The sequence below is a fragment of the Strix uralensis genome, chromosome 20 (genome assembly GCF_047716275.1).
Source record: "Strix uralensis isolate ZFMK-TIS-50842 chromosome 20, bStrUra1, whole genome shotgun sequence".
NCBI classification, from domain to species: Eukaryota; Metazoa; Chordata; class Aves; order Strigiformes; family Strigidae; genus Strix; species Strix uralensis.
The window spans coordinates 2095524-2116040 of record NC_133991.1 but is presented as its reverse complement, the minus strand read 5'-3'; the positions used below and the strand labels follow the sequence as shown (position 1 = coordinate 2116040).

At 65.4% G+C, this 20517-nt stretch overlaps 1 protein-coding gene across 6 annotated transcripts; it reads right to left on the bottom strand.

Annotated features, from left to right (window-relative positions):
* Nucleotides 1-13751, bottom strand: LOC141952491 (septin-4-like). 6 transcript variants are annotated; one of them, XM_074889948.1, is made up of 13 exons: nucleotides 10041-10552; nucleotides 8491-8613; nucleotides 7943-8242; nucleotides 7640-7733; nucleotides 7438-7524; nucleotides 6476-6599; nucleotides 6147-6281; nucleotides 5941-6058; nucleotides 5500-5601; nucleotides 4969-5065; nucleotides 4670-4832; nucleotides 2189-2288; nucleotides 1-1916 (listed from the first exon to the last, which is right to left on the bottom strand). In XM_074889948.1, the coding sequence occupies exons 1-13, from the start codon at nucleotides 10074-10076 to the stop codon at nucleotides 1857-1859; spliced, it is 1539 nt and encodes a 512-aa protein (XP_074746049.1). In that variant the 5' UTR covers nucleotides 10077-10552; the 3' UTR covers nucleotides 1-1856. The 6 variants fall into 6 exon arrangements, with proteins under 6 accessions (XP_074746049.1, XP_074746053.1, XP_074746054.1 ...); XM_074889952.1 differs by lacking the exons at nucleotides 1-1916; nucleotides 2189-2288 and adding an exon at nucleotides 3675-3820 and having other exon boundaries at nucleotides 10041-10567; XM_074889953.1 differs by lacking the exons at nucleotides 1-1916; nucleotides 2189-2288; nucleotides 8491-8613; nucleotides 10041-10552 and adding exons at nucleotides 3830-4110; nucleotides 13695-13751.
* Nucleotides 13752-20517: the final 6766 nt, after the last annotated feature.

Here is a 20517-nt window from a genome sequence, read left to right as displayed (position 1 = left end):
TGGGTCAGCCGTATTTATTGAGAACAGTTGTGGAGGGATAAAAATATTTCCACTAGCTCTATAAGAATTTATAAACCTATACTCTGCTTATCCTTTAATAAATGCCTCTATGACCGTCATGCGAAGGTAGGTACTTCTGTAAGAAAATAGCAAGATTAAAAAAAGGAAAGCGCTAATGCACCCTGCAGGGCCCTGCCCACGGGCCTCCTGCCCACGGGAGCCAAGGGACCCCCCGGCTGGCACGGGGACACAGGTGGCACATGCCAGAGGCTGCCCCAGCACCCTGCAGCACCCCCCCTGAGCCTCAGCCAGATGCAGCCCCCGTCAGTGAAGCCGCCCGCACGCAAACCCCCTCGCCCAGGGGTGACCCCACTCGGGTGGCCCTGCCAGAGAGAGGAGGAGTCCCCACGCCAGTGAGCTCCAGTGATCCCACTGCTCCCAGTTCTGCCTCCACCTGCAGCCTCACTGTCCCCTTTCATCTTTCCCCATACTCGGGGTGGGGGGGGAGCAAGGAGGTAAGGGGGGGTCGGGTCCATCTCCCCATGGATGCCCTGCAGCCACTGGCCAGGGGTGTGGGCCAGGACTCGTCCCAGGGACACCACGCAATGGTGCTTTGCTGGGAAGTGACACAGATGGGGACACCCTGGGGGGACACAGAGACACAACGCAGTGCTCTGCAGGGCAGTGACACGGATGGGGACAGCCTGGGGGGGACATGGACACACAACATACTAGCCTGCAGGAAAGCAACACAGATGGGGACAGCCTGGCAGGGGGGACATGCTGCAGTGCTCTGCAGGGCAGCAACATCATGGGGAATCGTGGGGACACGCAGCAGGGCTTTGCTGGGAAGCAACAGGGATGGGGACACACAGCGATGCTCTCCCAGGAAGCAGCAGGGACAGGGAGAGTTTGGGGACACCCAGGGACACCACAGACAAGCAACTGGCACCAGGGGCCAAAACGCCAGTGAGGGACGATGCTGTTGCTGGAAGTCAGGAAGGGCTGCAGGGGCAGGACAGTCGTTATTGCTCTACAGGGTACAGAGGCTGGCGACCCGGCCTCTGCTTTGGGGTTCAAGGGACTTTCTCCGGGGACTGTGATTCCACAGTTCTCCCTGTGCCATGGTCCTCCCCACGGCCTGGGGACATGGGGCGCTGCCAAGGGGCAAGGCTCAGTGGGGACAGGGTCCCTGATGAAGACACAGGGCTGGGCACCGCCGAGCTTTAGTCCCTCCTCGCACCGGTGCTGTCACAGAGGGAGCCAAGGGTCTGTCACCCTGGCCCAGATGGGGGCTGCCCCTCCATCCCCTTGGGCTCCCGCAGTCCCCAGGAGCTGCTGTCCCTCTGTGCCAGCCAGGGCCAGCAGCGAGCAACCCTGTCCCCCCCAGCAGGGCAGCTGGGGGTTTGGGGGACAGGGTTGGGGGCTGGGACTGGCCCCCCTCTTCTTTCTTCCCTTAAGCCAGGGCCAAGCTGAGTATAAAGGCTGTAAGCAGGCAGCCCGAGGTGACACAGGGACAAGGGACACGATGTGGGGAGCAGGCTGGCTGGTGGCCCTCCCCAGAGCTGCAAGGGAAACAGGGAAAGCCAAAGCTCGGGGGACAAAGCTGTCCCCAGCCTGGGGGGTGGGGCTGGGACAGCAATCTGGCCGGGACGAGGGACCCCCAGGCTGGGTGTCCTGTCCCCTCGCTGTCCCCATGGGACGGGCGCTGGCCGACTGAATAAGGCGATACCGCAGCAGCTTAAGGTGGCAGGTGCAGTGTTGGTACCGAGTCTCACAGCGGGGCTGGGGCAGGATGGAGCGTGATGTAAACATTTCTGATCTGGGGCAGGAGGAGGAGGAGGAGGAGGAAGGAGCTAGTGCGAGTCCTTCATCTGCTTCTGGATCTTCTGGAGCATCTCCTGCATCCGCCGCAGCTGGAAGGGAGCAGAGCAGGGATCACGGTGGCGTGGTGGCACCCCCCAGCCACACCAGCTCCCTTCCAAGTGTATCTGGATCAAGCAGCCCAAGGAGATTGGGATCACCAAGAGCTGGGGGGGAATCTTCCGGTGCCCCTCCAACACCTCCTCACTCTGGCCTGAGGAGCAGCAGCTGCTGGGATGCTGCAGGAAGGGTGGCCCCTCGCAGCTGTGCCATCGCTGGGGCTGGGGACATGGAGGGGGGGGGCTCAGCCCTCCCCCACACTCACCTCCTCGTCCTTCTCCCGGATGAGCTTCTCCGTCTCTGCGTCTGGCACCGGGGGGATGACAGGGATGGGGAAATCTGTCCCACTTTCCCGTGTCAGTTTGCTGCGGGCAGAGAGAGGAGGTGAGGATGCTGCCACAGCCCTCCCGGCCCCCCCCAGGGGACATCCCCTCATGGGTGCTGCAGCCTCGGAAGTCCCAAACCTTGCAGATACCCACCACCTGCCTGCACAGACCCTGAGCCCCACTCCAGGCCATTTTCCTGGCAGCAGGGAACATGGGCAGCTCCAGGCAAGTCCCCAAACCTCAGCACCCCTGAGCTGCTGATAACCAGTTTGGGGGACCCAGGGAGGCACCACCACAGCACGGAGAGGCAGGGCCACTCCCAGGCACAGAGCCTTGCCTGGGTGCTTCAAGCTGGACTCAGGCTCTCCTCGCCCAGTATTTTCTCTCCTGCTTTACAACATCTTAAACTCGGAATTTCCCTTCCACAGCCACAGGTCAGCTACAGGAGGGGCTCCCCAGGCACCCCGCTGCCCAGCCAGCCCCAGGGATGCTCTGCACCCCTTTTCCCAAGCATCAACTTCCTCTCAAGCCCATCCCTGCTGGAGGAGGGAGCTGCAGGCATCCCCCTGGGGCCACCCCACTGCGAAGGACCGTGGCCAGTCAAATCGATGGCTTCTCCCACACCAACGGCAATGGGGAGGGACCAGCTGTCCCTGCCAGGGCCCTGGGGATGCCACGTGCTACCCCAGCAGGTGACGACATGGCTGGGACACTGCCAACGCGGCTGGCAGGGGTCACACATGTCACCACGTGCCACCGCCACGTGTCACCACCGGTGCAGCCCCCTCTGCATGCAAAGGGACGATGGACACGGCGGGTGGGCTGGGCCACCCCTGCCCTGCAGGCTCCCATTGTGCCGGGGTGGGGAGGGGGGGCTGTGCCAGTGTGCCATGGCAAGGGATGGGTTTTGGCCGCATTTTGAGCTGCTTTGGAAGTCCCTGCCCGTTGTCACGGCTCCTCGCCACGGGGGGACCCAGGGGGGAAGCACATCAAGCTCCTTCCATCCCTGGCAGCAAGACAAGGCTTGAGCCAGGCACCAACAACGGGGCAAGCAGCTTCACCAGCCCAGAAAAACCTGCCTTCCTAGAAAAAGCAGCAGGCCTGCCTACCGCTGCCTCCTGCACCCCAAAATCACATCCTCCTGGGAGGGCAGCAGGATGGGGGTGCCACCCTGCAGCCCTTCCCTTGGGCAGCCTTTGGCTGGGAAAAGCTCGGTGCCACCAAGCGGTGACACGTCCCCCCAACCCCGCCTTGCCTGGGTGAGCCAGGGCGATGCCACCGGCACACGGCATCCTCCCGGCACCGCTGGTGGTGCCGGCACCCCAAGGGCAACTTGTGTGGGCAACAGGTGGGTGGCCACGGGGCCGGCTCTTCCTGAGAGCGTCTGCCTGGCCCTTGCGCGGGCACAGAAGGACCAAGACAGTGTTGGGTACCAGCAAGTGCTTTATATAGGGGCCAGGGGGACAAGTAGGGGGAGGAGGGTGGCGGGGGCCCAACGTGGCCCCAGCCGGATCCTGGCTCAGTCGGCGGAGCAGTCGGCGCAGCACAGCCTCAGCGCGGAGGGATGCCGCCTTCTCCCGTGGCACGTGTGGAGAGACCAGCTCAGAGGCGCCTGGAGACGCCGCCAGCCCCCTCCACCAGTGCCGCTGCTTTGGCCCCCCATCACCCACAGAGCTTCTGCTTGCTCTGGTGCAGCTCCTGCCCCCCCGGCTGGAGGGTCCCAGCAGGGACCCTGCTTTGGGGGCCTCCCCCCAGCATCCTGTGGTGGCTAAAGGGGGTGTGAGTGCCATGAATCTGGCTGGTATTGGGGGCAGAGCCCCAGCACCGGCTGCTTGCTTGGTTCCTGCTCCAGCCCTGGAGCCTGCAGGGACAGATGGTCCCCCCTCACCACCAGAGCATCCGCCCCGAGTCCCGGGGGGACACAGGGTCCCCCCTTGCTGCTGGAGCATCACTTCCCAGCCAGCCCCAGGGGGACGCAGCGTTCCCTCCACTGCTGAAGCATTTCCCCCTGCCCTGCCAGGCAGCCCCAGCCCTAGGGGGACACAGGGTCCCCATCACTGTTTGAGCATCCCCCCCCACCAGCCAGGCCAGTGAAACACAGGGTTCCCCTCGCTGCTGGAGCATCGTCCCCAAGACAGACCCAGCCTGGGCGGGGGGGATGTAGGGTCCCCCTCGCTGCTGAAGGATCCTCCCCCTTCGGCCAGCCTTAGCCCAACTGCACAGGAAGGGCCCCCCACTGCACTGGGGCACCCCACCACACTGCCACGGCTTCCTTGCCCAGCCCACCACGATGCCTGGAATGGACCCACCCAGAATCCCAACCCCCCAAGATCACCCCTTGCAATGGGCTGGTGTCACCCCAGAGAGGAGACACTCCCCCACACATCCCCCAGCCTGGCAACCCTCTCACGGCCCCGTACTTGCGGTTCCTCTCCTTCACCACCATGCGGGTCATGCTCTGGATGCACTGCGTGCGGTAGTTCTCATAGTGGGTTTCCCGTGTCACGTCCTTCAGGTCCTGCATGTGGGTCCTCACCAGCATCGTCCGCAGCTTCACGAAGTCGCAGTGGGATGGGTTCTCCACTGCAGGGGAGCCCGGCGTCAGGGGGCCATGGCCAGCCCCTCATGTCCCCCTAAGCCCCTCCAGGCTGAGATGGGGCTCACAATGTCCCCGTCACCCTAGGGCTGGTGGGACACTGGTGACACAGCCCAGCATTACCTTCCACGATGCCCCAGGGGTAGAGGCGCCCGCGGACGCGCCGGCCTTTGGCCTCCACGACTGTGTTGCTGCCGATGACGGCAAAGGGGATGCTCTCCTGTGAGAGGACAGCAGGGGTTAGCAGGGCTGGGGCCTGCCTGCCGTGGCCCATGTCCCTCCAGAAATGTCCCCTCAGCTGTATCCAGCACTCATCTTCCAAGATACCCAGGAGCCCTGGCTATGGAGAGCCCCCAGTGGCACGGCAGTAGTTTCTCCACACCAGCCCCATCCCACCAAGCTGCAGGTGGCACCTGTGGGGTCCTGGTGACTTGCCTGGGTGGTGCAATATGTACCAACCCCACCATGTTGGGGCTGCTGGAGGGTTTGTGTGGCCCCAAAGAGTCCCAAGGGTACCCCAGGATGACATGTCCTCCCAGCCATGGGGCTCTGCCCTCCCAAGGATGGAGCTGGAGGACCCCAGCCCTTCACAGCGGGGTTGGACTAGGTGACCTTTAAAGGCCCTTTCCAACCCAAACCAGTTTTATGACGCACCTTCAGTGCCTGGTCCTGCAGCTTGAACTCCTCATCCTCATCCGAGTCACAGTCAGGGAACTGGTAGATGCGGATGCCATAGTGGTCAATCTCCTCCCGGATCTGGAGGCAGACAGCACCACTGAGGGCAAGGCTCTGGCCCTTGGAAAGGCGGGGGGGAAGTGCCACACAGCGCTGGTGTCCCTCCAGGACTCACAAAAGCCTGTCCCCCCTAGACTAGATGTCATGGAGACCCCCTGCCCCAGACCATTCCAACTCCCAGCTGAGCACCAGGGAGATGTGTCCTTGCTGGCCACATGGGCAACGTGGCCCTCTACAGTTCTGCGAGCATGGAGGATGCTGCATGGCAAAGCCCGGGCAGGGGCTAGAGAGAACCCCCAGGGCACCCCCATCCCCAGGGACCTGCTGGGATGGCTCCAGGCTGGGACAACCTCCCCTTACCTTGTTCTTCATGCGCTCCACCTCGACGGGGGTCAGGGTGTCAGCCTTGGCCAGCACCGGCACGATGTTCACCCGCTGGTGCAGGGCTCTCATGAACTCCACGTCCAGGGGCCGGAGGCTGCGGGGGGAGCCTGCTGAGCACCGTCCCACCAAGCCCCTTCCCCAGCCTCCCCCATCCCAGCAGCGCAGGCAGGGGGTGCCTGTACCCGTGGCCGAAGGGCGAGATGAAGTAGATGCAGCAGTGGACACGGTTGTCCTGGATGTTCTTCCGGTTGAGACCACTTTCGTCACGGAAATACTGCTCAAACTGCTGGTCGATGTAGTCGGCCACCGGCTTCCAGCTGCAGGGACAGGGAGGTGACTGTCAGAGTCCCCCTGTAGGACCCTCAGGCTTCCCCTGGACTCTCAGCTCAACACCTCCCATGGCTCAGCATCGCAGCCCAGCAGGCACAGGCTCCCCACCCTCAGAGCCACTGGCACTCACGGTGATGCTGCCTGGCCCCGGGGAGACGCCCCACCCCACCATGGGACACACCACTCAGTGTTGTTGACGGCGTCACCGAAGCCTGGCGTGTCCACGATGGTCAGGCGCAGCTTGACACCCTTCTCCTCGATGTCCACCACGTGCTTGGTGATCTCCACTGTTTGCGTGATGCGCTCTGCAGCAGCAAGAGACACAGCGACGGCGGCGAGAGAAAACGGGGGTGACACAGGGAGATGCTGCAGCCTCCGGGTGTCACCCCCCCACCCTGGGGGGCTGGGGTGGCTTTGCAAGATCAGCCCCAACTCGTGCCCAGGTCCAGCTCTGAGACATGATGCCCCATGCCATGGCCCCCCACATCCACGTGGATGCACACCCACCCCTCGGGCTGTGCCACCGCCACCCCGTGACAGCCCGGCTCGGGCAGCGCAGGGGTCTGCTGGGAACAGGCATCACTGCGGGAGTATTCTGGCTCCCTGTACCCCCACATGTGACCCCCCGGCTCTGGGACTGTGCATGCCCCGTTACCCCCAGGACCCCTCCATGTCCCTGCATCCCCGAGGATGGCCACGTGCGTTTTGGCTTTCGCTCCGAGCGACGGAAACGAACCAAACAACCGCCTCCAACCCCTGGGGATTTGGGCAAGTTTGGGCAGTTTTCATTCAAAAATTGGCTGCAGCTGAACCGGCACTGTGCCGACTGACCCCAACTGTCCGCAGCCTCCCAGATTTGCTGTGGTTCCAGCTGATGTCCAACAAGCTGGGGCTTGTTTTCCCAGCGTGGACAAAGCCCCCGCGGGGGGTCCCCATGCCGGGCAGGGGGGTCCCCGCTGCCTTGGAGCAGTCCCCAGCGCTGGCAGGCAGATGGCAACGCACTGCACGGGGCTTCGGAAACCCAGAGGAGCACGGCCGGTCAGGGACGGGGGCTGTAGCCCCGCCAGGAGTGGCATGAGGCTCTGCCACCCCCCCTGGGACACCCAGGACACGCCATCGCTGGGGCCATCGTGCCCCCCTCACCTTCAGCATTCAGCAGCTTGCGGTCTCTGTACATGTCCGTCAGGAAGAGGCTGTTGACCAGGGTGGACTTGCCCAGCCCAGATTCCCCTGGGACAGGGGGGACAAGGCTGAGGGGGGTGCAGCTGGTGCCCACCCTGCTCCATGGCTTTGGGGATCCGGAGCAGGGTCAGCACCCCCCGTGCCAGGCTCAGCCCCCCCATACCTGCCACCATGAGGGTGAAGTCAAAGCCCTTCTTCACCGACTTCCGATGGACCTGGTTGGGCAGTGTGGCGAAGCCCACGTACTCCTTGTCATCCTGTGGGCAGAGGGGACGTGGGACAGGGAACACCATCATCCCATCCACCCCCATCCTGGCAGGCCACCCCCCCCCCCCCCCCACCCCGAGCGCTGTGGGATGTGGCCGTGTCTGCCCCAGCCCCTTGGCTTCAGAGGATGGGAACATCCTCCACCGTGACTCCTGCAGCCCCTTGCCCCATGTCCCCCTCCCCGCGGAGGCATCTGCACCTCAGAGGAGTCATAGGGGTCCAGCTGCCCCCAGGGGCTCCGCGGGCGGTTGGGGCTGGGGGGCGGAGGGGCAGTGATGTGCTGCTGGAAATCCGAGGGCCGAGACCGGGAGAAGATCCTGGCATCCCTCTCGTCAACGGCTTCGTCGGGGGGGACCCTGCCCACGCCGCAGAGGGGGTGGCCGGGCTCCCGCCGGCTCTCCAAGGGCTCCACCTTCCTGAGGCTGTCGGCCGGTGGGCAATCCCGCAGAAGCTGCGTCAGCTCAGCCTCCTCCGAGTCCTCCTTCAGGAAATGCTTTATCTAGGGACCAAGGGGAGGAGGTGACACCAATGGTGGCAGTGCCAGCCCAAGGCAGCATCACCTGACTCGGTATCACGATCCCCCAAGTTACAGCAACCAGACACATGCACCCCAAGGATGGCAGGGGTGGGAGGAGAGGGGGACATGACCACGCCAGGGGACCAGCCACCACCCCGGGGAAAGCCATGGGGACAGCCACAGGGACAGCCATGGGCACGGCCACGGTCCCACGCACCCTGGGTGCTTACAGCTTGTGGCGCCGAGAGGGCAGCCAGCTCCTGGCACTCCAGGGGACAGGGACCTTCCCCCTGAGCACCCTGCTGCTCCTCAGGGTCTTCTGGGGTAGCCAGGACCCCCCCACACCCCATGGCCTGGTGGGAGGATGGGGAGGGGGTGTCAGGGAGGAGGGAGAGACACCAAGAAGAGATGAACAGCAGCAGTGGAGGAGCTGGCAGTGGGGCCAGACCCAGGGGGGAGGCAGATGGTGGGCAAGGGTCTGCCTTTGCCCCCCCGCCGCCCACCCAGTAGGGGTCTCAGCACGAGTGACGGCACAAGGGCCTCCCATCCCTGCAGTCCCAGGGGAGAGCCAGGGCGGGGAACCTGACCCACAGCCACCACGTGCAAAGAGCTCGGGGGCAAGGGGACACCCCTCGTGCAAAGGGGCCACGCTCAGGCACACAGTGGGACCCCGACAGCCCCTCGCCCCGGCTCTGCCCATCCTGCAGCCAGTGCAGGCAGCAGTCCCAGGCGGGGGCCGGGGGGGGGACCAGGCACAGCAGCCCCCGAGCTGGTGGCCCCATGGGGCTGGAAGGAGGAACGGGGACGCTGGCTGGGACTGGGACGGCTCCACATCCTGTTTACAAGCACTGGCGGGAGGAGACGCGTTCCCAAGGGCACGTCCGGCAGCAGCTCTGCGGGCCCGAGTCCTCCTGCCAGCAGGCACCAGGGTCCCCAGTGCCCCACCATGGCAACTGCCCAGACACTCCAGCCCCATGGGCAGGGAGACCCCCAAATGGGGGTCACACAGGGTCTGGGGGAGCCCCCAACCCTGCAGGCTCACACCTGGGGGTCAGTACCCCCCCCCCCCCCCCCCGCCTGCCCCAGATCAGTGCCTCGAGGCAAGAGCCCTCCATGGGGACACGTGTCCTCCCCTGTCCCGTGTCCCTGCTCCATCTGCGGGGAGGGCGGCTGTGCCGGCGGCAAGGCGAGATGCACCGAATTAACGGGCTGGAAACAAGGTCACGGCGCTGCCGGGGCTGTGTGCTCACATGCCTGCCCCCCACTCCCCGGTGCCCCTGCAGCCACCGGCATGGGGGGGGGCCATGGTGCCAGGTTGGGGGGCAGCAGGTGCCCCCATGGCAGGGGCTGCAGGGCCCCCCTGCTCCCCTCTTCCCCAGCAGGTCAATAGAGCTCAGCAGGTCTGTGTGACCGCAGCATCCTCTTCCTCACTGACCTTGACCTGGGGGGCGGGGGTGTGTGCTCAGCACCAGCCCCCACCACAGCGCAGCCCAGCTAGTGGCCACACAGGGACGGAAGATGATGCCACCACCACCAAACACTCCCAGCCCTGCTGCTGCTCCATCCCTTGGGGCTCCATCCCGTGGGGCTCCCCCTCATCCCCCACCCCAGAGAAGCCAATGGCTTCATCAATGCTGGGAGCAAGCACAGCCCTCAGCAAGGCCATCCTGGGAGCAGAGCATCAGCTGTGGCACCCCCTCACTGCAGCAGGGTGCTGCAGGTCCTCCAGCCCCATCTGTCCCCTCTCCCGCCCCACTGGGGAGGGACACTGCCCCCGTACCTCTTGCCCAGGCTGCAGCTCGGGGCAGGTGGCCATGGCAGAGCCGGCATCGCCCGTGGCCACAAGAGGATGGCGAGTGGCACCGGCTGCGCCAAGGGATGGGGAGCAGCATTAGCATAACTCCGCCCTGGGCAGGCACTGTGGCCTGGGCGCCCACAGCACCCAGGCACAGCCCCTGCGGGTGCTCAGGGACAGAACCAGTGCGGGGGGCACAGGAGGGGAGAGGGAGCCCTGGGCCAGAACCAAACCCAGCTCCTGTCCAGTTGTCAAGGTGTCAAGGACAAGCAAAGCACCGTTGGCCAAGGAAGTGGCAAGGCAGGTCCCGGGGGGCTGCAAGACCACCACCACCATCATCACCATCACCACCAGCAGGCCCCCTGGGATGAGCACACAGCTTGGCTACAGCCCAGGAGGACATTCAGCCCTCGGAAACACCTCCATCCCAGGACAAAACCTTCCCTATCCCAGGATAAAACCTCCTCCATCCTGGTGCACACCAGATCCTCTCCCACTCCCCACCCTGGAGCGCCCTGCAGCCACCCTGGCAGGGCCCCCCGAGCCTCTTTGAGGGGAGAAGTCCAGTTTTCCACAAAAGACCGTTTGAAAACTCAACACTTTTGCACCTGACAATTAAAGCTTCCCCACATGGCTCCAAGTTCCTGCTCCGGCTGGGCCTGATGGGTCCAGCCAGGAAGGACCAAACCTGGGACTGGGAGAAGCAGGGATGATGCCCACCACAGGGGTCCCTGGCAGGAGCTCCTGCTTCAGCTTCCCTGGCTCATCCTTAGGGAGGCAAAGGGTTAATGGTGCCCCAGGAGGAGCCTGGATGGCAACAAGGGTGCCCGAGCTGTCACTGCCAGGGGTCACCAGGGACAGTGATTCACCTTGATGCATGTCGAGATGTATCAGAGCAGCTCAGGCGCAGAGGCGGGGTCGCTCGGCCGCGGAAGGGCTGCATCCACCAGGAAAGCACTAAAAAGCCCCGAAGCATCAGCTGAGGCAGGGACAGGTGCGATGAACCGTGAGCCTGCCAGCCACCGAGAGGGGCCTGGATGCTTCTGTGCCAGTCCCCAGTATTCCTAAATCCCAGCCACGCTCCGAAACCCAACACCAGCTCTCCTCCCACCCAGCTTTGAGGCCACCCAGTGCCAGACACCCCGATGTCCCCACCCGGCCTCAGCTGTCCCTGCTCAGCCCGGTCCCAGGGCAGCAGTGCCACTATACCCACACGTCCCTAAAGGATATCCCCGAGGGCTTTTCAGCCCCTTTCCCACCCCATCACAGGCTGCAGCACCCCACCACCACCCCACCAGCCTGCCCTGGCTCTGCACCCCACGAGTTGGTACCCCTCGCCCCCCAAAGCCCCAGCTCTCCCACAACACCCACCGCTTTCCAACCGTCTCACCCCGCACTCCCAGCAGGAGCGGGGATTTACTGCAGAGAGAGCCTGGGGCTGCGCTGGTGCCCCCGTAAGCGGATTACACGCCCAGCTGCGCGTGAGCCGGCGCTCGGTGCCAGGGCTGTCACCGGCCCAGCAGCTCCAGCGAGGTGGCACACGTGCTGCCTCACCCCCGCCTGTCACGCTGCATCACACCTTCCCCGCACAGTGACAGCCTGAGGGCCGTGGCAGAGCAGGGCACGGGGGCAGTGGGCAAAGCCTGAGCCGGGAAAGCTCCTGGCTGCCTGTTGGCATCTTTCTGCCTGGCACCACATTCCTATGGGATGTGTTTTCCCAGCCTGTTTCTGCAGGGAAAGGAAGGGAACATCCCAGGGAGGTGCTGTCCCCGCAGCCAGGCTGGCCGAGACATCCCCAGCCCACCCAAAAGTGACACCCAGATGTGTGGCACAGCACACACGGCCCCACTGCGGCACAATGGCTGAGCATCCCAGGCACAAACACCCCGTCCCAAAGGCACCAGCTCCGCGTGGGACAAAGGCATGGCGGCCCCTGCCAAAGCCCAGCTCTGCTGGGACCAGCCTGGCTGTTCCCCAGGGCAGCCAGCACCTGGGCTGCGCCTGCTCTGACCTGCCTCCAGACGTACGGGGTGCTCCCGCCGGTGCGCTGTAATCAGAGTTTCTTACTCCCCGCTCTCCCCTCCCACCCTGTCAGCAGCACCCCAGTTGGGAAACTGAGTCTAACAACAGCTTTAAGAGGAGCAGGGTGCTGGGCACCCCATGGACGTAGAGGCACAGGTCCCCGCTCTGCGCACGGGAGAGCACGCAGGGCGAGAGTTTTTCCAACGTGTCCCTCAGCGCAGCAGCTCCAGCCCCTTTCCTGCAGGGAATTCTCCAGCTTGAAGGACCTGCGAGTGCCTGCGTGGGGACCCCGGGATGGGACCACGCATGGTGGCTCCCTGTGAGCCGGGAAGTGACAGCAAGGCCCATCCGGACTGGAAACAAGGCAGCATCTCAGCACGCGGGGACAGGCGAGAGGATCCAGCCCACTAAGCCACGAGTAGAGGTCGAGGGCGACCGTTGCTCGTCCTGCTTCTCCGGGCGAGCCGTGGACCGCTCTGGGGACAGAGGGATGTGACACCAGTGTCGGGGGGCACCAGCTCCACCTCTGTGGGTCCTTCTGGCTGCGTCCACACCTGCCTCCAGTCCCAGCTCTCCCCATGTGCACGGACGAGGGAGCCCAGCTCCCCTCCCGTACCCAGCTGCGGCTGCCGTCCTCCCCCCCGAGAAGTTCCCAAGCCTGGATCTGTCCGTCCCCAAAGCCATGGCTGGGAGCCTTTCGGGAAGGCGCTCGCCAGCGCCGGTTGCGACACGCTCCGCCAGCCGCCCTCCTATCTGGTTTCGCTGCTCCGGAGGAATGTGCCGGTCCCGTTCCCACGGCGGCTGCCGGGGAAGGACGGCCGCGATGGTCCCCACCAAGGGCACTTGTCCCAGTGGCCGCAACCCTGGTGCCACGTGAGCCACGGCCACAACCCTCCATCTCCATCCCCACCCTGGGCATGGCCAGGGCCTCGAGGTCCCCGCGGGGACGTGGCCCTGGCGAGTGGCTCCTGGGGACCTGCCACCCGCTGAAGCGGGACGAGCGATGCGGGACAGGCTCCCGCCGAGCCGGGAAGGCCGTTGGCAGCTCCGGACCCTGCCGGGAGCTGCAGAGACGGCCCCAAAACGCAGCGAGGCTCCAGGCGTGCGCGACGGTCCCCGCAGGAGGGCCCGGCCAGCCTGGCAGCGCCGCCAGCACCGCAGCCGGGGGACCTGCCAACGCCACGGCTGGGTGACCGGTGCTCCGCTCGGAGCCACCCGAGAACAGACACCCCCCTCCCCGCCCCCCCCCACCCACGCAGGGACACCCCGGGGGCGCCGCAGCTCGCGGGGGACACGCAGGTAGCGCTCGGAGGGCAGCGCCACCGTTCCGGGAGGCGCCCGCCGCGATGCCACGGTGAGGGGCGGCGGGCAGCCGGTCCCGCTGTAACCCCCCCCCCATCTCCCCCAGGGCTGGTCCCGGGGCGCTGCCCGCCGGGACCGGGCAGGTGCTGCCGCGCTGCCCGTGTCCCCCCCGCCCCCCCCCGCCAGCCCCGCTGCGGCACCGGCGGCCCCGGCCCGCTCCGCCCCCGCCGCACCGTCACCTTCACGGAGGGCACCGGGATGCGGGAGCGGGCCCGGCCCCCGGGTACGGCCCGGCCCGGCCTCCCCCGGCCTTACCATGGCTGCGGCGCCGGGCGCCGTCCGGGAGCGGCGGCTGCCGATCGGCACGGCCGGGCCCCGCCGCCGGGATTAGCAGAAATAGCAGCCGGCGGGGGCGGGGGCGGCCCGGGGCGGGGCGGGCGGCGGGCGGGGCGGGGGCGGCCGCTCGGCATCACCGGCACCGGGGCACCGGCACCGGGACACCTGCACCGGGAACGGGGCACCAGTACCCGGTACAGGGCACTGGGCACCTGCACCGGGTACAGGGCACTGGGGACCGGGCACGGGGCACCTGCACCGGGTACAGGGCACTGGGCACCGGGAATGGGGCACCAGTACCCGGTACGGGGCACTGGGCACCGGGCGAGGACCCCAGCCCCGGCAGCAGGCTCTGGGGTCAAGGCCCCAGCACTGGGTGCTGGTACAGGTGAGCGGGGACAGCCCCAGTACCAGGGAGTGGCCTCCCAGCAGCGGCACCAGTACATTGCTGGGCAGGTACCAGGTATTGGGCACGAGGTGCTGGGCACCAGTCGCCGCACACCAGTCACTGGTATTGGGAGCACTGGGCACCTGGCACTGGGTACCAGTTGGCTGGTATTGGGTACTGGAACCATGTGCCAGGTACTGAGCGTCAGGTGAATGTGCTGGCACCAGACATGGGGCACCAGGGGCCAGGGCACGGGGCACTGGATTCCAGTCCTTCCCAGTGCTCCCCCTCCCAGAGCCTCTCCGGGGCTGACGCCAGGTCATCCTGCCCGCGGCCCTGCCTTGGCTCGGCTGCGACTGGCTGGGGGGTGCAAATCCGGCAGAGGAACCAGCAACCCCAGGGGCTGCGTCCCCATCCTATGCCAAGGGGTCACAGCCCCTTCCCGGGGTGCCCCCAGCCCCAGGTCGCTGCTTTCAAAGGCAGCGAGCGCCAGTGGCCCGTGGCTGCACCCTCCCCGGAGGCGCCGAGGGCAGGGGAGGACGCTGGCACTGGTGGCCGGGGCGGCGTGCGGCGCTTGTGTTCCCGGCCATGAAAGGGGCTGGGGGGGGGTCTTGGCCGGCGGCGGCTGTTCCCCACGGCGAGCAGCTGGCAGAGGCTCAGCCATCCCCAAATTTCAGCCTCCTGGTCCAGCTGCCCACCAGGGCTGTCCTTGTCCCTCCAAAGCACACCCCATGCTGGGGGGCAGCAAGGCCACCCGCACCCCCAGAGCATCCCTGTCATGGGCGGCTCCTCCCTGCCTCAGTTTCCCCTCCCATAAAACAAAGCCCGTCATAATTTCCCAGCAGGGAAAGCCAGCTCCAGCCCTATGCAGAGATTCCCACAGAGGCTGGGTGGCTCCACAGGGACCATCTCAGCCTTGTCCCCAACCTTGTCACCACCCTGGGCCTTGTCCCCCACCACGCCACAGGGCCAGGTGACTTCACATTCCCTTTATTCCCATAAATAACAGACACAGGCTCAGCACGGCGTGGGGGAGCCCCAGCAGCCACCCGGACGCGGCCATCTGGGGCGACCAGGCAGCCTGGCAGCCCTTCCCCACCAGCTGCCGGCCAAAGGGCTGCAGGCAGCGCTGCAGGCAGGGGCAGGCAGGTGAAGGTGGCTGTTTGCATCTCTAATCCCCGCAGGGAGCGCTTTCCTCCGAGATTACCGGGGATTACAGGCTCGGGTGCCCCAGGAGCTCAGCCCCGTCTCTCCCTGCCCTTCAAGGAGCAGCGCTGAGCCACGCGGTGGGCGGGAGGGCAGGCTGAGCACTGCTGTGATGAGCTGGGCGTTCTCAACCACGCTGGCAGGCACAGCCTGGAGTAGCCTCCGGCTTGCCATGGTCTCCTTCCAGTAGCCCGGTGCCCATTGGGGCTGGCAAGCTGCAGCCCAGGCTTTAACTAGAGCATTAAAAGCTGAAGGGATCAGCTGTAGATGCAAGGGGCTGCATTTTTCTTGGCCAGGGGATGACGCAAGGGGAGTCAGGGTGACGCCGAGGGAGGCTGGCACTGCTCGAGAGGTCCCCGAGGTACCCCCCTCTCCCTCGCCCCGGTTGGCAGCAGCGTTATCAGGGCACAGCCCGGCACGGCCCGGCGGGTCTGGGAAGCCGCTGTGATCCGCTACTGGGGACCAGAGCTCTATAATTACCAGGGGAGGCTGAGTTATTTTGGGAAGTGGCTATGTCGCTGCCAAAGCTTTTATTCCTCCAAACCAAAACAAGATGGGAAGAGCCCAGCCCAGGATGCTGCATCCGGCGGGCACAGGGAGGTTAACCCCTTGCCTCCTCGCTGCCTGCACCCGGGGGGCTGCCTGCTCCCCCCTGCCGGCACCCAACATTGCCCCAGCATCAAGGCCGGGTCTTGGGGGCTTTGGATGCACAGAGAGGGGTTCAGGGGAGGAAGATTTGTGGTCGCAGAGGCCGAGGGTGTCTGCCAGGCATGAGATGGGGCTGGGGGGTCAGCCCCGACCTCGGCTGCTGGCAGGTTCAGAGGCCGCATGTTCGGATGCTTTTCTGCATCTACCGTGAGAACCACTATTTTTAGCACTTTCTGTTGCAACGGGTCCAGTTTTTGGGCCTTCCCAGCACGGAGGCTGGGCCGAGGAATGCCAGGCAGAGCGGAGCACCTCGCCGCTGCTCCAAATAAAATGTCCCAGAGGACAAAGCCCCAAAGGGCCCCAAGAGCCACCCTGAATGGTGGGCAGAGGTGACAGCGGGGCAGGGAGACTGTGCTTTCCAGTCTCTGGAGCAGCCAAACAGTCTCCAAGCTGGGGCTAAACTAATTTCTCCCAGCTCAGAGAGGATGAGCCACATCATGCACCCTAGAGTGTCCCCCCCCCCGAGATCTGCCCAGCCATCCTGAGTCCAGGTGGGCTGAGGGTCTGTGCTCGGGGTGGCACCCCAAAAGCCTGGGGTTTGATTCCTGCCTTTTGCCTTCTGTCCCTTGATCTGAGCCTGGAAGGGCTGCCTGTGCCTGGGTCGCTCCCTGGAGGGCAACCAATAGCCCCCAAACACATGTGCTGGGGTCCCCCAAATTCTAAATCCACATGCCAGGGTCTTCCAGCCCCCTAAACCCACGCACTGGGGTCTTCCCAAGCCCTAAACCCCCACGCCAGGGTCTCCCAGCCCCCAAAGCCATGCACCAGGGTCACCCCATCCTTGCTCCAGGCCTCCCAGGCTGTCTCTCTCTCGTCAGCTCCAGTCCCTGGTCAGGGTAGGGGGGCACCTGGGGGCTGTCAGGGGCCATGCTCCCCTGTGCCCAGCCAGTGCCAGCCCCTCGGAGGGGGACAGGGTGAGCTCCATGGGATGGTGGCACAGCAGTGGGGACAGTCACAGCCATCCAAACCCGCAAGCCCAGGAGGTCCCACCCTTAGCCCTGGCCACACAGGCCTCCTGCCTGCCCCACCACACCCCAGCTGAGCCCTTCCACAACTCATCACATGTCACCAGCTCCAGCAAACCACTTGCAAAAGGTTCACCAGCCAGTGCTGCCCACCTCCAGTTCCAGACTTGGGCACCTGGTGGCACGGGGAATTGGGAGCGCCCCAGTGTCACCCAGACCTCCCACCCCATAGCCACAGCCCATCACTTACTTCCTCCTCTGGAGCCTTGACCAGGAAGGGGTTTGCATCGGAGCCGGTGGAGGACGGCAACAGGACTGAGGAGAAACAAGTTTTCCCATCAGGAGCAGCTGAGGTTTTCCAGGGCCCCTCGCTAAGCCCTGGCTGTGCCTCCCCAGGTCCTTGTGTCCCACCCAGGACCACCAGCTGGGTCAGGGATGGGACCCACATGTCCCCGGTTGGCAGGGAGGGGCAGGGACGGGTGGGCGATCAGGGAAGGCAGCAATACTGCAGCAAAGCACGGGAGAGCCATAGCCCCGGTGCTGTGTTTAAAGATGCTGTGTTTACGTAGACCCTACAAAAACCACCGGTAAGCGAGGCGGCAACGTGGGGCCCACTGGATTTCCCTGCCTGGCTTTGCCCAACTACCGGATGTTGGCATGCAAGCATCAGCCTGGCTGTGGGGGGACAGGGAGCTGGAGCAACGGCCCCTTCTTCCCATCCCCACACCCAGGACCCCCATCCCACACACCCCGGCAAGAGGGGAAACTGAGGCAGGCAGGTACCGACCTGCCAGCATTGGCCTTGGCACCCTGCGGGGGTTTCTGGGGTCTGGATTCACCCTGTGGAGCCACCAGGTCCCAGTGACCTGGTGACATGTGCGACACAAGGAGGTGGCTCCTGTCCCAGCCCAGGCTGCTGGGCGGGAACATGGGGCTGTGATAGTGACACCTCTGCCCAAATCACAGAAGGAGGGCTCGAGCTGCTCCTGGGCTGTGCAAAGTCCCCAGTCCTGAGCTGGAGGGATGGATGCTGTGTCCAGGGGACAAAGGGTGGCTCTGGCAATGGTGCCAACCATGACAGACCCTGCAGAGCCAGGCACTGGGTGTAGGATGGTGGATCAGGGGAGTGTAGGACAGGAGAGATCTCAGGACATCCCCAGTCCAGCCTCTGGCTCAAGGAAGGGATGGGCAGAGCCACAGAAACGCTGGTGGAAAGGGCTCCAGAGGTCCCCACTGCCACCAGGAGATCCTCCAGTGTGGGCAAGCCTTCCTGCGGCCAAGGATGGGGACCTGTCCCTGCATCCCTCTGGAGCTGCATGTCCTGGTCAGACCCCAGTGACCCCTCTCCAGCTCCCCATGTCCCTGGTGGGATCCCAGCAACCCTTCTCCAGCTCTGGACATCCCTACGGAGCTGGGTGCCCCAGCACCTCCTCTCTTTGCCCACCTCAAGCCTCGTGAGGACCCCCCTGCCTGTCACCCTCTGCCTGCAGGCAGCTGCTGTCCCCAGGGGAGGGTCCCCGCAGCACCAGTGCCCACCCTGCTGAGATGCTGGGGGAAGCCGTGCTCTCCCTCCCACCCGATCCCCCAAACTTACCCATGAATATGATAAACCTTGTGACATGTCCCCATCATCATGGCCAGAGCTGGAGCTCTCGGTCTGAGCCTCATGCAGGATGGTGGGGGAGGCTCTGCTGAGCGGCACCAGCTTGGCCATGTCCTTGCCAGAGCCACCACTGCCTTTGGCCACCACCCTGGTGGCACCTGGCTGCTGGCCCACCCATGGGGACATGGGACATGGGGACATCTGTCTCCCCACCTGCAGCAAGGGCCACCACGCCAAGCTGGGGCTGAACTTGGGCAGAGCCCTGCCAGGGATGTCCCTGGGAACCACCTCGGGTGGGGACAGAGCAGGCCCCTGGAGGGGACAGGAGGCATGGGGGGGCAGCTCTCAAGTGGCCTACGGCTTGGTCTGGGTGTCCTTCTCCCTCCTGGGAGGCGACAGGTGGGGGGGACAGCCAGGTGCTGGGAGCGGGGCCGCTGAGCCCCTCACACTGGCGTCAGGCCTTATTGAGGCGGGCTGCAGGGGCGAGGAGCCCTGCCAGGCTGCCACTGGCTGGGCAGGGGGCTAGTGAGGGGCCGGGTGCCACACATGCCAGTAGCCGGATTCGGGCAGAGGGTGCTGCACATCTCGGGGCTGGGGGGGGTTGGGTGGGTGACGGCTGTGGTGCGGGGCCACCCGGGCTGTGCTGGGGCCACGTCCCTGCCTGATGGGGGGGGCTCCCGGATGGTGGGATGAGTCACTGGTCACAGGGGTGACAAAGTGGCCACCACTTTGGCCCTGTCACAGCCAGCTGCTGGCTCTCCCCCGGCTCTCCCCCTGCCTGGCCCCAAGTGGCCCGGTGGCAGTGGCCACACCAGGCACATCCAGCTGGGCAAAGGGCTGTCGGGGGCTTGGGGGTTCTCTTGGGACTGGGGGCTCCTGCTGCTGGCTGGGGGTCCCCTGGGGTCCTGTTCTTCCATGGTGGCAGGGGGTCGAGGACCACAGTTTCCCAGGGGTGGCGGCCACAGCAGGTTCCCCCACCACGCCGATGTTCCTGGGGAGCGATGGTGTCCGGCTCCTGTTGCACTGTGATGGCACCGAGGGTGCTGCGATGGCACCATGACGCTGGCAGAGTGTTTGCCTCTGTCCCTTCACCAGGGTGACATGGGACAGGCAGTCAAAGGAGCCACTCACAGGGAGGGGACAAAGCTGCCAGCACCTCCCCAATTCCCCGCGGTCCTTCCCACACCGAGGCTGAGCATCTCCGGGGCAATAAACCATGAGGTTTTCCTTGGGGGGGGTCGTCCAGCCTGGATCCCAGGACCCCTTTGGGCTGCGCTGTCTCCTCCCCTCCTCACCCAGCTGCAGCATCCCTGGGGACATCCTCAGGGACATCCCCTGGTCCCTTGCCCATCACCCCCCCATGAGCTCCTTGGGGTCCAGGTCTTTTCCAGCCAAGGCTCAAACTCCCCCCAAGGATGGAGATCCCCCACCTTGGGGACCTTAATTTGGGTTAGGAAGGTGACGAGGACAGGACATCATGGGACGGCCATGGGCCACCACAGTGTAAGGCACAGGCCACCTCGCTGGTCCCTGGCGTTGGTTTGACACTGAAGGCAAAGCTGCTCCACGGCGCACAGGGTTCTGCAGCTCCGTAACCCGCCTGTCACCACCGTGGGCTCTGTCATCGTGTGTGGTGACAGCGGGCACGACCAGGCAAGGGAGGGGCCACGGGGCTTGCGGGGGGCCTGGCCAGGCAGCGCAGACAGAGAAGCGCATCAGCCCCAGGGCTGGGGTGGGGGGACCCACGATGGGGTGGGAACAGCACCAAGTGGGCCACAGCGCTGCCACTGCAGGGGTGACCGAGCCAGAGGATGCCTCCAAGGCCGGTACCACCGCACCACCCCGAGCGGAGGGACCGTCCCCTCCTGCCTCAGTTTCCCCAAGAGCTCCCAGCCCCCCCAGGGGAGGCGAGCGATTCCCAAGCAGGCCGGG